Source organism: Lissotriton vulgaris, chromosome 7, assembly GCF_964263255.1.
Source record: "Lissotriton vulgaris chromosome 7, aLisVul1.2, whole genome shotgun sequence".
NCBI lineage: Eukaryota > Metazoa > Chordata > Amphibia > Caudata > Salamandridae > Lissotriton > Lissotriton vulgaris.
The window spans coordinates 1,262,340,310-1,262,353,448 of NC_141695.1; the positions used below are offsets into that span (position 1 = coordinate 1,262,340,310).

Here is a 13,139-nt window from a genome sequence, read left to right on the forward strand (position 1 = left end):
GAAACCCAAAATACATCAAGAAAAAAAGTAGAATACCTAATGTTAATGAATTTGATGTCTTACATACCATGTTGGAGCTTGAAGATGAACCTGGTTTTATTGATAACACTTTTCTTAATCTGGTGAATGACGACATTGATATTGACATTAGTTTAAAGAAACCGAATGGCACAAAAAATCTTTAAAAAGTGCAAATTGAGACTATAAAGGAATTAAAGAATAATGCTAGCATAGTCATTAAAAAATCCGACAAAGAGGGAAACGTTGTTGTGTGGCCCCTGACAATGTATTTAAACGGAGGAATGAAACAATGGGATGATGTTGAGCGATATGAAATATCATCCAGAAATTGTTATGAAAAAATTAACAAATGGTATGTGGAGAGATTAATTGATTGGAGAGATCAATGAATTTTGGAATTAGATAAATACCAATTCTTATTATTTCAATTTCCTAAAATACCAGCACTTTATCTATTGCCCAAACTCCATAAGGACCCCTCTAACCCACCAGGGAGAACTATTGTCTCATCTAGGGGAAGCATGTTTGAAAGCACATCAAAATATGTAGATTATTTTCTTCAGCCACCCCTCCCTTTCTATGTGAGGGACACAGGTGATTTTTTTAGGTGTATTAAAGATGTAAGGTGAAACGATGACTACTTGTTATTAAGTTTGGACGTAAACAGTATCAACATGTGTATTCCCACAATTTAGGAATTGACGTATGTAGGCATGTTTTGAGAAGTAGATCATTATCTCACCTCTTACACACTGAAATGATAATTGAGATAATCCCCATTTGTCTTACAAACAATTTCTTTCTGTTTGATAAAAAAAATTACAGACAAACCCAGGGGATGGCAATGGGAACTTGCTTCTCCCCCAGCTTTGCAGGATTATACCTCGGCTGGTGGTAGGAGCAAGAAGTCAATAAAATCGGACAGTTTAAGAACAATGTCGTCCTCTGGGTTAGCAACATTGACGACATCTTTTGTATCTCGAAGGGCACTTAAGAGGAGGCCCAAGACTTTGTTACTACCTTAAATGACAATTCTTGAAATCTCCCATTCAGTAGCCACACTGCCAACAAGTCAATTGAGTTTCTTGATTTAAGGCTTACAGTCAAAAACAACAAACTAGTCAGCCATTTATTTAGAAAGACAACAGCAGCGAAAAGTTTGTTAAGAGTTGATAGCTGTCACCTCCTTGATTCAAAGCATTCCTTAAGGCGAGTTAATGCGGGTCAGAAGGAACTTCAGCACCGATGAGGGATTTGGCAATGAATTGAGAACCATGATGCAAAGATTTAAAGAAAGGGGTTACAGTAACAAGACGATTCAAAGGGCAATTTATAAAGTTGTGAACTTTTTTGGCAACAGCAATATTTACGTGCACCCATTAAGGTAGAGTTCGCTGGTCCAGACTACAACACCCACAAGTCAATACGCTCAACAGAGCAGCCCATCGAAGGGTGAAATTTATCCTTGTGTGTATGGGTCAGAACAGCACGAAAGACTGTCGAAACCTCTGATGAAGTGCGGCAGCACAGAAACGCGTCGGGCATGTATAACTCGAGACAAAAGCTGTTAATTGCATCGGCATGCTGGTTCCGTTCTTACCCTTTAAAAGCCTGGTGCTAGCGGATGCCTGAGTGCGTCTTTGTTCCGTTGGGGTACTTTGGAGCTTTCATTATACGCGGCGTCCCCGGCAGTGAAAGATGCACCACCCTATTGTGGAGAAGTGTGGCTCACCGGTTAGAGAAGGCAGTCCCTGATGCAGAGGTCATACCCGGGACCAGGGTTCAATCCCCGACGCGGCAGGTCCTTGAGTTCAAAATATCCATGGACTCGATAATTCTCGCCTCGGTGCCTACTCGAATCGTGGGTTCACACTCTGCAACTCTGGGCAATAGCTTGCTTAATCTCCACTACGGCCCCACCGCGATGGGATGCCTGGTCTTCACCTTGGGGATGCCCAGTAGGGGTAATCTCGCAGGGAAAGGCCAGGACGGGTTCCCAAAGCAAGCGCCTTGAGACCTTACGGTGAAAGGCGCTATATAAGAACGTATGATTTACGATTTATTTACGATTTATATTAAGGTTGGGGGCAGCGGGCTCTGTAGTTCACAGAGCCACCACGTGGGACATTTGCTTGGGATATTGTACGGCACCCACATGCAGAGGCCCATCTGTGGGCTCTGAACTTTTTTGGCAACCGCAATATTTACGTGCACCATTTAGGGTAGAGTTTCTATGATCCAGACTACAACACCCACAATCCAATACGCTCAACAGAGCAGCCCACCAAAGGGTGAAATTTTTCCTTGTGTGTGTATGGGTCAGAACAGCACGAAAGCCTGTCGAAGCCTCTGATGAAGTGCAGCAGCACAGAAACGCATCAGGCATGCATAACTCGAAACGAAAGCTATTTCCATCGGCATGCCGGTTCCGTTCTTACCCTTTAAAAGCCTGGTGCTAGCGGATGTCTGAGTGCGTCTTTGTTCATGTGGGGAACTTTGGAGCTTTTATATATATATAAAATCCAGTACTTGTATAGTGCACGAACCATCCCCATAGGGGTATCTCGGCGCTGGGGGTCGCTGGGAAGATTAAGCGAGCTATTACCCAGAGTTGCATGGTGCTAGATAAATAATTAACAATCATAGATTCAATTCATTTCATCAATAAATTTCAATAAATAAGCTCAATAAAACCTCTACATATAAATACATTGCATACAAATTATTACATTTTTAAAATGTTCTCGTTGTGTATAAAACATGTTAATGGTAATACTATCTCCATGATACTTAAAAAAGATTAAAAATAAAGATTAAATATCCTAAATGAATGAAAACGAAACATCAACAATTGTATTAAATATCAAATAAAATTGTCATATTGTATCATCTAGCTAGCCTTATAGTATTTTTCCACATTGATATCATTGCTACTGTTATTGAAGGCACATTTCTTTACTTGGTTCAATATCTGTAAGTATCTTACATCTATGTAAAAATTGATGCAGTTTCACAGCTTGAATATAGATGATAAAGAAATTGACTAGTTTGTTATTATCTATGAATTAGCCTAAACATGTATGTAAGTCTTCAGTTATGTTCAGACCACCTGGTATATTGGAGTCTAGCTGCAATATGTATCTAGTTTCCAGCCTACGCAACTTCGCTTCTCTATTGCCACCTCGCCTACTAGGTGGGACACACTCTTTTACAAAGTATTTCAGTTCTGTATTGTTAGACTTATGTGTCTCTCTAAAGTGGCGTGCAACAGGATAAGTATTATCCTGGTTGCTGATGGCTCGTAGGTGTTGTAGGATGCGTTTGTGTACTTGCAGTTTAGTGCTACCTATGTATTGGAGGTCACATAGGCACTCCAATACATAGACAGCATATTCCAAGTTAAGAGTTTCTGTATTGTAAACTAAAGGCTTTGTTGCTGAAGGGAGTTGTGTATGTGCTTTTATTAACTCCATGTACACATGCCTTACATGTTCGGCATTTATAAAAATCCCCTGTTGGTTTGGAGCCAACTAGTCTTTTCTATAACCTCTGGACTTGTATTTACTAGTGTGTCACTCATAGATGTTGATTTACTGTATGTGATAGAGATCCTCTGTGGTAACATGGGTCCTATCACAATGTCATTCAATACAAGCGGACAGCTTTTTTGAATAATATTTTGTACTTGACAATGCTGGTTACAGTACCTGGTTATCATTCTGAATGTGTTTTTTTGAAATCTTTATTGCTCTGTGTGGAAGTGTCAGATTCTACCATATTCAGTAAAGATTCTCTAGTAGGAATCATAAATGTGGTTATGGCTGTAGAAATGGTTTGTTGTTTGTAACCTCTTTCTAAAAATCTCTTTGAGCTCTCTATTTGCGCTATTTTTAGGTATGCCTCAATACTACATATGCGACGTAGCCGCAACATCTCCCCGTAAGGTATACTTTCTATAAGATGTCGTGGATGCGCGCTAGTCGCATGTAGTGTAATATTTCTCGCTGTGGCCTTACGCACGTATGGGATACCCTACCCCCTAGGCCCAGTGGGGAGGGGGGCTCAGACACAATCTAACTTTTAACTCAGACATTTTTCCAGTGGGCCTTCCACGGGATCCTGGGGGAAAAAACAAAATGGTGGCCAGCCATATAAAAAGAAATATGGGAAGGGTGGCTTCAGTTTGGCCCCCTTCCACAAGCACATTCTGGACCCCATCCCCTGGAGCTAAAATGGGAAAAAAGGAGAGGGGGCCTGCAGCAGTCTGGGCACAGAAAGCAAGCCTACTACCAGCTAGCGGGAGATTTAAACATGCTCCCTCAGGCTGAGAGCAGACTTCTGTTCACTTTCCTCAACAGATACTGCTCACGCCCAGAGGGTGCAAGCAGAAAACAGCTGCTTCCTCCGGGCAGAAGAAATGCCAGCTCCCACAGAACGCTGAAGACCTTGGGGCCCTGGGTCTTTCTACGCAGACCCCAATGTGATGGATGGTATGTGCACTGGGTCGCCCCGGAAGTAGGGCCCCAGAAGGTACTTAGTAAAATAGTAATAGTGTTTTTCAAATGTGCTGTTCACATTCCTAAATACGTGTGCCCAGATAATCTCCCCTTTCCATGTATCCAGAGTAGCATTCCTTCTAAAAACCTCAATTGCACCTCTAGTGCAAAGCTGCTTTTTCCTCAAAGCAATTTTGCACAAGATGCACAACATAATATTCTCTAACACAAATGCTGGGACACTGTGCTACACTTGAACATGTTTCAGTAAAACTACTGTTTTGCTATAGTTATCTGTCCAAGTCTGATCTAGAAAATGGAGCCCAGGATGATTTTGCACTTGGTATTATACTGTATTTCACAAAAATAGTTTATGAGTACTGTCTAAAAAAAAGATGCAAAAATATTGATTTACACCAGGCTGATGTCTTTTCCATAAATCGTTCAATATTTTTGGGTCAATGTATTTGGTTTGCACTGTACTTTGTTTTTCTGAAGGACCAAAGTGGCACAATAACTAACTAATAGGAGAGGCTGGCCGACCACAAGGTAGATACATTTCTACTCATTTTGAATTCCAAGCTACATCTGGATGCAGTCCTGAGATGCCTTAGTACATTATTGCACGAATTACCCTAATTTTACAGTTCTAAGCAACAAATTAAAAACACCATGTGGTAACATAAAAGTAAGTTTCTTCCACTTGTATCTGCACTATGTCAACACCACTTGTTTTACTGGTGTTAACCCATCACAGAATATCTGTGATGTGATGCAGCATTCCTGGGACTCAAAGAAATTGTTTTGTAAAGGCGGATGTGTGCGATTACTTCAATCACCACACAGTTCTAGAATAACGTGGGACTCCTAATGATGAACCAGTACCATTAAATATATAAATTGTATCAATGGCAGTAGTAAGCGATTACTTGTGCTGCAGAGCATTACAAAGGACCAACTCCCTGGTATTACTTTAGAAGAGAGATTTCTGGATTTCAGACTCAGTAGTATCACCTTGCTGTACTTTTCAATATAATTAGCTAAAATACCTTCAGGAAAAGTATTTCACAATAATAACAAGCATTTACAATGCAACAGGTCTTGCATTAAGTTGAGTTATTGGATTAGTATATTTGTGTTGTTTATTGGTGTTTTTTGAGTTAGTTGGTATATAGTACATGAACTTAGGCAGGTCAATTGTCGTTGTTTAATATTGTTTCTTAGACCTTTTGTCATAGCATATAAACATTTACAGTGAATAGTTTAACAAATTGTAGAGATAGGGCCTGAGTTTGCTATATATCAACCACAGGCATAGCACATGCATATGGGAAAGGGTACAGAATACGGTACTGTTGTGTGTCGAGACAAGAAAAGCTAAGAAAAGAAAAGTAAATACCATGTGGCACAAAATAATCACAAAGGACTTGGTAAAGTAAACGAGTTTGAGCTATTGGCATTGTTTTTAAAACATAAATAAAAGGAATTGTCATTTACAATGCTAATATCTCAAACTCTTGCAAATACGAGACCTATTGCATTGCACATGCTTTTTATTACTAAAGTGAATAATACTCTCATTCTCCTCTCCTGGCTAAGGGGTGGCTGGTGGCATTTAATGCAGGTTTTTCACTCTGCTCCTTACAATTCCTAGAAGCAAGGCTCTTCTTTTTATCAGAGTGCATGCAGTGCATATGAGTAGGGTATGCTTGTGTGCCATCACTGAAGGGCAACCCCTCCTCTCTTTCTAAAACCACTGCAGAACAGATGTCTGGCTTTGGAAATGTAATCCAGATCTTGCCCCAGCCAAAACCAGTTCCTCCAGATCAGCCGCAAGAACTTTGGATTCTAATCCTGTCCTGAATAAAATTGTACCCCTGTCCAGCTACCTTCTAAACAATACACAGTGAGTCCTGCATCCCAGGACGTCTAAACTGTTGATCGTGCAGGTGCTTCCCGGACTTTGACCTGGCCTATCCCTACGGCTAGAGCCAAACCTGAAGAGCTCTTCTGAAAATCTTGCTACTTTGTCTGCCATCCTGTCATTAGGTAAGAAATATAAACACGGCCACCAACAGAACACCAATAAAAGGACGCCACAGATCACCATGTGGTGTCCAGAGGCTTCTTAAACATGGAAAAGTAGAGTACTGGCTGCCCTTGATGACCAAGAAAAGTGCAGTGCGCCCTCCCTACAGTAGAGAACTTGACTGGGTCCACTGCCTGCATTAAGATTACTAAATGGGACATCACTAACTTTGCTCCTCCATATTAGCTGCCTGGCATGATATCAAGCTCAGACTGACTCTTCTGTTGGTCTGTGTGCCAGGAGCGAGTCCTGGGTCACAAGTCAGAGTCTCTCTATTGACACCTTAGACCGTTTAATGTTCAGCGACTTGTCAGCTGTGTGGCCCAGATCCAGTGGTCAACAAAGTCAACTCAGTCAGGTGTTCCAGGGACTTTACTGGCAGCCTGGAATCTTGACGGCAAATATCTGGAACTAGGAACAGTTTATGCCCGCAAGTGGCAGTGGCACCTTAGTATCCCAGGTGAAGAACAAACTGTTGATTGAAGTCACTCATTTCCAACGTATGCTCCTGTTTGGGTCCTCGGTAGCTCCCGTTATTCCTCCCCTTGTGGTGATACACTGCAGGTGTTCTGCCATTGCTATAGTGGGTTGAGTGCTGTCTGTAAAAATATGTGTTCCCCCTAGGACATCCAAACCTTTCATCATATTGCTGCGGATAAAAGGGCTGCCATTGAGTTGAGTACTGATCACTTGTCTTATTTAAAAACCCTGAGGTGCTCGTTCCGAGTCCCACAGGAATTAAATTGCTGTGACGCATTCTTCGTTTTATGCGCCTTGCAGACACATAGCTATCAGTGGGACAGCAGGTGCAGTGGCATAGGGACCTAAAGCAGGGAAGAGGGGAGGAGAGGGGCCTGTATTTATGATTCTTGCTGTAATTTACTCTCCAACCCGTAATCAGTGGTTTGCTTTCCCCACATGCACTAGGGCATATAGCAAGCTTGCTGTGCCACTGCCGTGCTATATGGCCGCTTCTTGATACAACGCCATGGACTCACAATATGCCGGAAGGGCGCATTCTGATGCAAGCCCATTCTTGCTGGGGCGGAGCACCCTTTTTTTGCCAAGTATTTATTTATTTTTTTGCATATTTATAAAGCGCGAACTCGACCCGAAGGTATTGGAGCGCTTTACACAGCACCGTATTTACATTACACATTCAGGCACGGGGAGATTAAGTGATTTGCCCAGAATCACAGGATGTGGACGCGACCCTGAGTCTCGAACCCTGGTTTCCAGCACCAAAGTCTGCAGTCTAGTCAACCGACCCCATCCTCTCCCCTTAATTTGCTTCTGCTTCTGTACCCAAACTGTTGTTAAAAGGTGTCATGCGTGTTTATGCGGGGGGAGGGGGCGCAGTTTACATTACGGGTTACATCCGAGAGCTAAAAAATATGTGAAAACCTTGAGAGTTGAGATGGACCGGACGCGAGCCTGTTGGTTTGCGGATACCAAGGCACGTGACCGAGGTGCTGGCCTCAAGCGAGTTGAATGCACTGCTTGTGTTTCTTGTACGGAATTGCTCAGAGAATTGTAGAAAGCGACCCATCTGAAATGTATTAAAACAAGCGCTCCAAGTGTCGATCATGCTCTCAGATGTAAAGGCACTTTATATGCACTCGGCGCTGTGCAGTGCGGTGCCCTCACTGCATTAGTGAGTTCACTTGCCGCTTCTCTGCGGGCTGAGGAAGTTGAAAAGAGAGAGTGCCCAAACCAAAAGTTTGCACTTTTTGTCAGCGAGGGCCCAGGACCTCTCCTGTTTCTCCTTCTTAGGAACATACAAGAGACAGAGAGACATCTCCCATCAGTCCGGAGCAGCAGACCAGTGCTTTTATAGAACACAAGATTCTGAAAATGACTGGAGCTGCCCTGGCAGCCGCATCCTTCCGAGTGATGAAACAAGCATATGTTTGGTTTTGTCTTCCTGACAGCTTCCGAATAGCTGTTTACGTCCGACAATCGCAGGCGGCGGAGCTAAGCTGGGAGGCGGTCGGAGCTCATGAATTGGAGCGGAGAAGGCAGGGAATTAGCATTTGAAGAGTGGCGCGAGCTTGAAGGGACGATCTTTGGAGAGATTACTCCATTATTCTGCCGCAGTGGCAGAGGGAGGGCGCGCTGTGCGCAAGGCTGGGGCACTGCAGTAAAACACTTTATAATGTGCACTTACAGGCCGGTAAGTGGCACAGTAAATATGGATAATGATAAACAGCGACTCTCTGTCCGGGTGTCCCTTTGTGTGCTGAATTGATCGGCTCAGGACGTACCCGAGCGCAGGAAATGTTGTCCATCAGATGACGAGAATGGATGCGAAATGCGGAGAACAATGCTTGCTACAAAACATTGATAAGTTATATAGTATTGAGCATTGATTTCGCTACATCAATGACATGCGTTCATACAAGTAACGCTTTCATGCACGGCTTTCAAGCTGCCTGCGCCTCGCTTCTTTAGCCTCATTACATCCTTGCATCCTTTGTTGTCAGAATTAATGCTTATTAGGCCTGAGTGAAATTTTAATTCGTCAGCATAATTCGCAAAGTTGCTGAATATCGCATCCTGGAAAAAAATTGGTAAAATTCCTCAAAATTTTTCATTTATCAAGAGCACACCTCACACCCAAATATTGTAATCTGTACCACTGAATAAAGTCACCTTTCGGTTTTTAAAAGCGTAACAATAGGTCCACGAGTTAAATAACAAGAAGCACGCAAGACATCAGAGGCTCTTTCATGAAATGGATCCAAGAAGCCCGCGAGTGATATGCGCGTGCCACAGCAAGACATGTGTTTTCAATTATCGCGCCAGTGTCTGGGCACGATAATTGAAACCACTTGGCCTTTGGTGCGCGTAATAGACACCAATAGGCCGTGGGCGGAGCAATGCGCCCGCCTTTGGCCAATTGCGCGCAGTCTTTTATAAAAAGACGCACGCAAAGGCCAATCACGTCGCACAAAAAGAAAAGCACAAGCATGTGCGATTCCTAGGTCAGTGCTGAAACCCCTTTTTCCACCTACTAAATGTCTTGCGCTACCCGAGCACTGCTGTGCACTGCAACGCTAGGCGCAAGACCTAAAAACCTTTATCTGCCAATGGAATTGGAAGCCTCGCCATTAGGGGAAACAATTAGAAAATGAGAATCCATGGATCAATATGAAAAAAAAATTTCTGTAAGAATAATGCTACAATTGGTGTTTGTCCGTCCTATAATCATATATGACTCTAAGGGGTGGCTTTCTTCCAGATAGATTTCACTGGAGGTGAATGTTACTTTCAGGTAGCATTTCTTTACCCCCGCAAAGCAGTTTTTTAACCCCTATTGCCAGTGGTGCAACGCAAAATGATGAAGCCCCCCTGAGAATGCAATGAGGGACACCCTGGTATAAAAGGGGATGGTGATGGACGTAGCATCTGAACCAATCAAACACTCACACCCAGTCAACAGATCTGGGTTTAATCCATCACCGTTCTTTAGCCAACTCTGCCACCCCAATTCAGACATGGCCATATGCAAATCAGTCTGACCCTGTGCCTCATGGGAACAGTCCAGCCCGAACTGCCAAGCCATGCCATCCCTGGACAAGATTCAAGCTTCCTAGGACCGGTTTCTGGCATTACAGCCGTCTTCAGCCAGGCTTGCTTGAATCCAGTGGCAAAGTGAGCAAGGGACTCACGTCTGAGCATACCCTGCCAACTTATGGCGAACAAAGCGGTACAAAAGGGGGTGGTGATGGACGGAGCATCTGAACCAATCAAACACTCACACCCAGTCAACAGATCTGGGTTTAATCCATCACCGTTCTTTAGCCAACTCTGCCACCCCAATTCAGACATGGCCATATGCAAATCAGTCTGACCCTGTGCCTCATGGGAACAGTCCAGCCCGAACTGCCAAGCCATGCCATCCCTGGACAAGATTCAAGCTTCCTAGGACCGGTTTCTGGCATTACAGCCGTCTTCAGCCAGGCTTGCTTGAATCCAGTGGCAAAGTGAGCAAGGGACTCACGTCTGAGCATACCCTGCCAACTTATGGCGAACAAAGCGGTACAAAAGGGGGTGGTGATGGACGGAGCATCTGAACCAATCAAACACTCACACCCAGTCAACAGATCTGGGTTTAATCCATCACCCTGGTATTCCATATTTAACAGATATTCATTGACCTTGGCAGGCATGAAAGCCTCTGAAAGGTTAAAGGGCCCCTGAAGATGGAGCCCACCCTTCACTGCAGGGGTTGCAGAGAGGCCGGGCGCCCATGCTGCACCGCTGAAGTTACAGAGGTTTGTCTTATGCCCCTGCCCATTGCCTCTTTCAAGTCTCTAGAAAGGGGAATTTCTGTGTTTCTTTCTTCTCTCTAGCCATAGAATGTCTGCCTCCTTGGGGATTCTCTCCCCCTTCAAAGTGACTTTAGCTGTTGGATATTCTCCCAGAAGAATAGCTGGCAAGTGGACCTGTGTCACGTGTGACACTTTCTTCACAAGCAAAACTATGCCTCTTGGGAATTGCAGTATTACACTTTCCATGTGTTTGGCTATACGTCCAAACATTGAGGGTATCATAAGTGATATGGCGATGCAAGGACTCCAAGCTTGGTGGGCTTAACACCTTGCACCACATGTTGAGGCCCAATATGCATGAAATATATATAAGGTTGCTTTTGTTTCATTCAGATGGGAAAAGGCTGAGCTATCTATGTCGAACAGAACCTTTCAGGGTGAATCAAAAACATATGGTTACTCATTGTTTGTAATTGGAAAACACGCTTTTTTACCTGTATTTCCATTCAGAGGACACAGCTGCCTAGAGGTTTGGGCAAGCTAAACTGATTATGGCGCATCCTTAATTGTTCATGCAAGCTATAACAGTACAAGGGCATGAGCTGCAAGGGAAATAACTGAATAGGGCAACAACGAGTCGAGCATTCCCACCCTCTCTTTCAGTTTCCCACTGTCACCCATAACAAAGGATCACGTGGCAGCCAGGTATGAAACTGGGTGCGCCACTTCTTTCAGTTGAGCCGGTCTGCCTACTGTTCAAGGAAACCTCACTTGTTTTCTGCCAGCGGCACTCCCTTATTTGTAGGAACCAACTGTACTGTCATCGGGGTCTCTTTCTCTTTGGGGTCCACGAGAGGACGACTACCTGGCTACCTCTTTTCAAAACGTATCTCGGTGTCAGACAGAAGGCCTTCCTTCCTCGAAACCTTTGCTCTCTAGGTGGACGGTTACGCTATCTCTCAAATGTGTTTTTTAGGGGAGTGATGGTTGATTCCTCACCAAGCCGGGCTGCGGTCCCCGCTAGGCTCCATGCTGCCGCTCCTGCCGTTGGCCCTCAGTCTGAAACATTACCGCGCCCTCCCTCCCCCGCCTCCGGACACTCCCACGCCCGCGTCGACTGCACGCCGCTCTGTGACGTCACTCACCGAAGGCGGCAGCTCTGGAGATGTTTACCGGGTGCGAGAGCAGAATTACAAGGCTTGGTTCCGCGGGCTGCGCATGCGCACTGTGTGCTGGCAGGGAGCGCGGGAAATAAGCCTTGAGTTGGCAAGGGCTATGTTAGATCAGAAATGAAACAAGCATTTGCAATGCAATGGGTCTCGCATTCATGCGAGTTTCAGCTATTGGCATTTAAATGACAATGCCTTTTATTTATGAGATGGGTTTTAAAAACATTTTGTAATTTACAATACTAATAGCTGAATCCAGTAGCGGTCGGCAGTAGGTGTTTCTATAGGGCGGTGACGTGGGCAGGAGGAGGGGCAGGGTGGGGGGAAATAATGTATGGATTACGGAGTTTTACAGGTAAGTAAACATTTAAATACATAAAACGAATTTCGTTGCGCGCACTGCATCACATTTGGTGATGCAGTGTGCGCAACGAAATTCGTTTTATGTATTTAAATGTTTACTTACCTGTAAAACTCCGTAATCCATACATTATTTCCCCCCACCCTGCCCCTCCTCCTGCCCACGTCACCGCCCTATAGAAACACCTACTGCCGACCGCTACTGGCTGAATCTCTTGCAATGCGAGACCTATTGCATTGCATTAAAGGGCCTTATTGACCACTTGTTAGATTGTAAATATCAGAGGAAGAGTCTGGCCTGCATTGTCTTCAAAGTAGTGATAAATAGTGCAGTGAAGAAGTCTGCAAGTGTTGTAAATTACACAGACACAAAGTGTGAAGTGAAAGTTATATATGATTTGAGCTAGACACTAACAAAGCGCTCCAACACCTTTTGCTCTGTGATCACGCTGTCGCGGTTTAGGAGGAAGAGCGGGTGGGGGGCTATTTCCTGCCCTCTCCGTGATTTGAGTGTGCACTGTTACTTTGCGTAATATCATTGCTATCTTTGGACTAATAAAAAACACTCCATCTGTAGTAGGGCCCTGGATTCACCTCCTGGTGCAGGGCGGGCTGTGCTTTACGGTACTGTGCCCCTCCTATTACTAGTGAGCGAGAGGCACTCAGGTGGTAGTATTGGCATTGGCGATGGTGGTATTGGTGGTGGTATTGGTGATGGTATTGTTGGTGG

The 13,139-nt window shown here is 44.2% G+C and overlaps 1 protein-coding gene across 1 annotated transcript in view; it reads right to left on the minus strand.

The window, feature by feature from the left end:
- The window catches only part of LOC147703375 (uncharacterized), a 395,930-nt gene extending 383,992 nt beyond the window's left edge, over positions 1–11,938 (minus strand). Inside the window, exon 1 of the mRNA XM_086928913.1 lies at positions 11,880–11,938. Within this exon, the coding sequence (XP_086785039.1) occupies positions 11,880–11,911 (32 nt within the window). The 5' untranslated portion in view covers positions 11,912–11,938. The remainder of the gene's footprint in view (positions 1–11,879) is intronic.
- Positions 11,939–13,139: the final 1,201 nt, after the last annotated feature.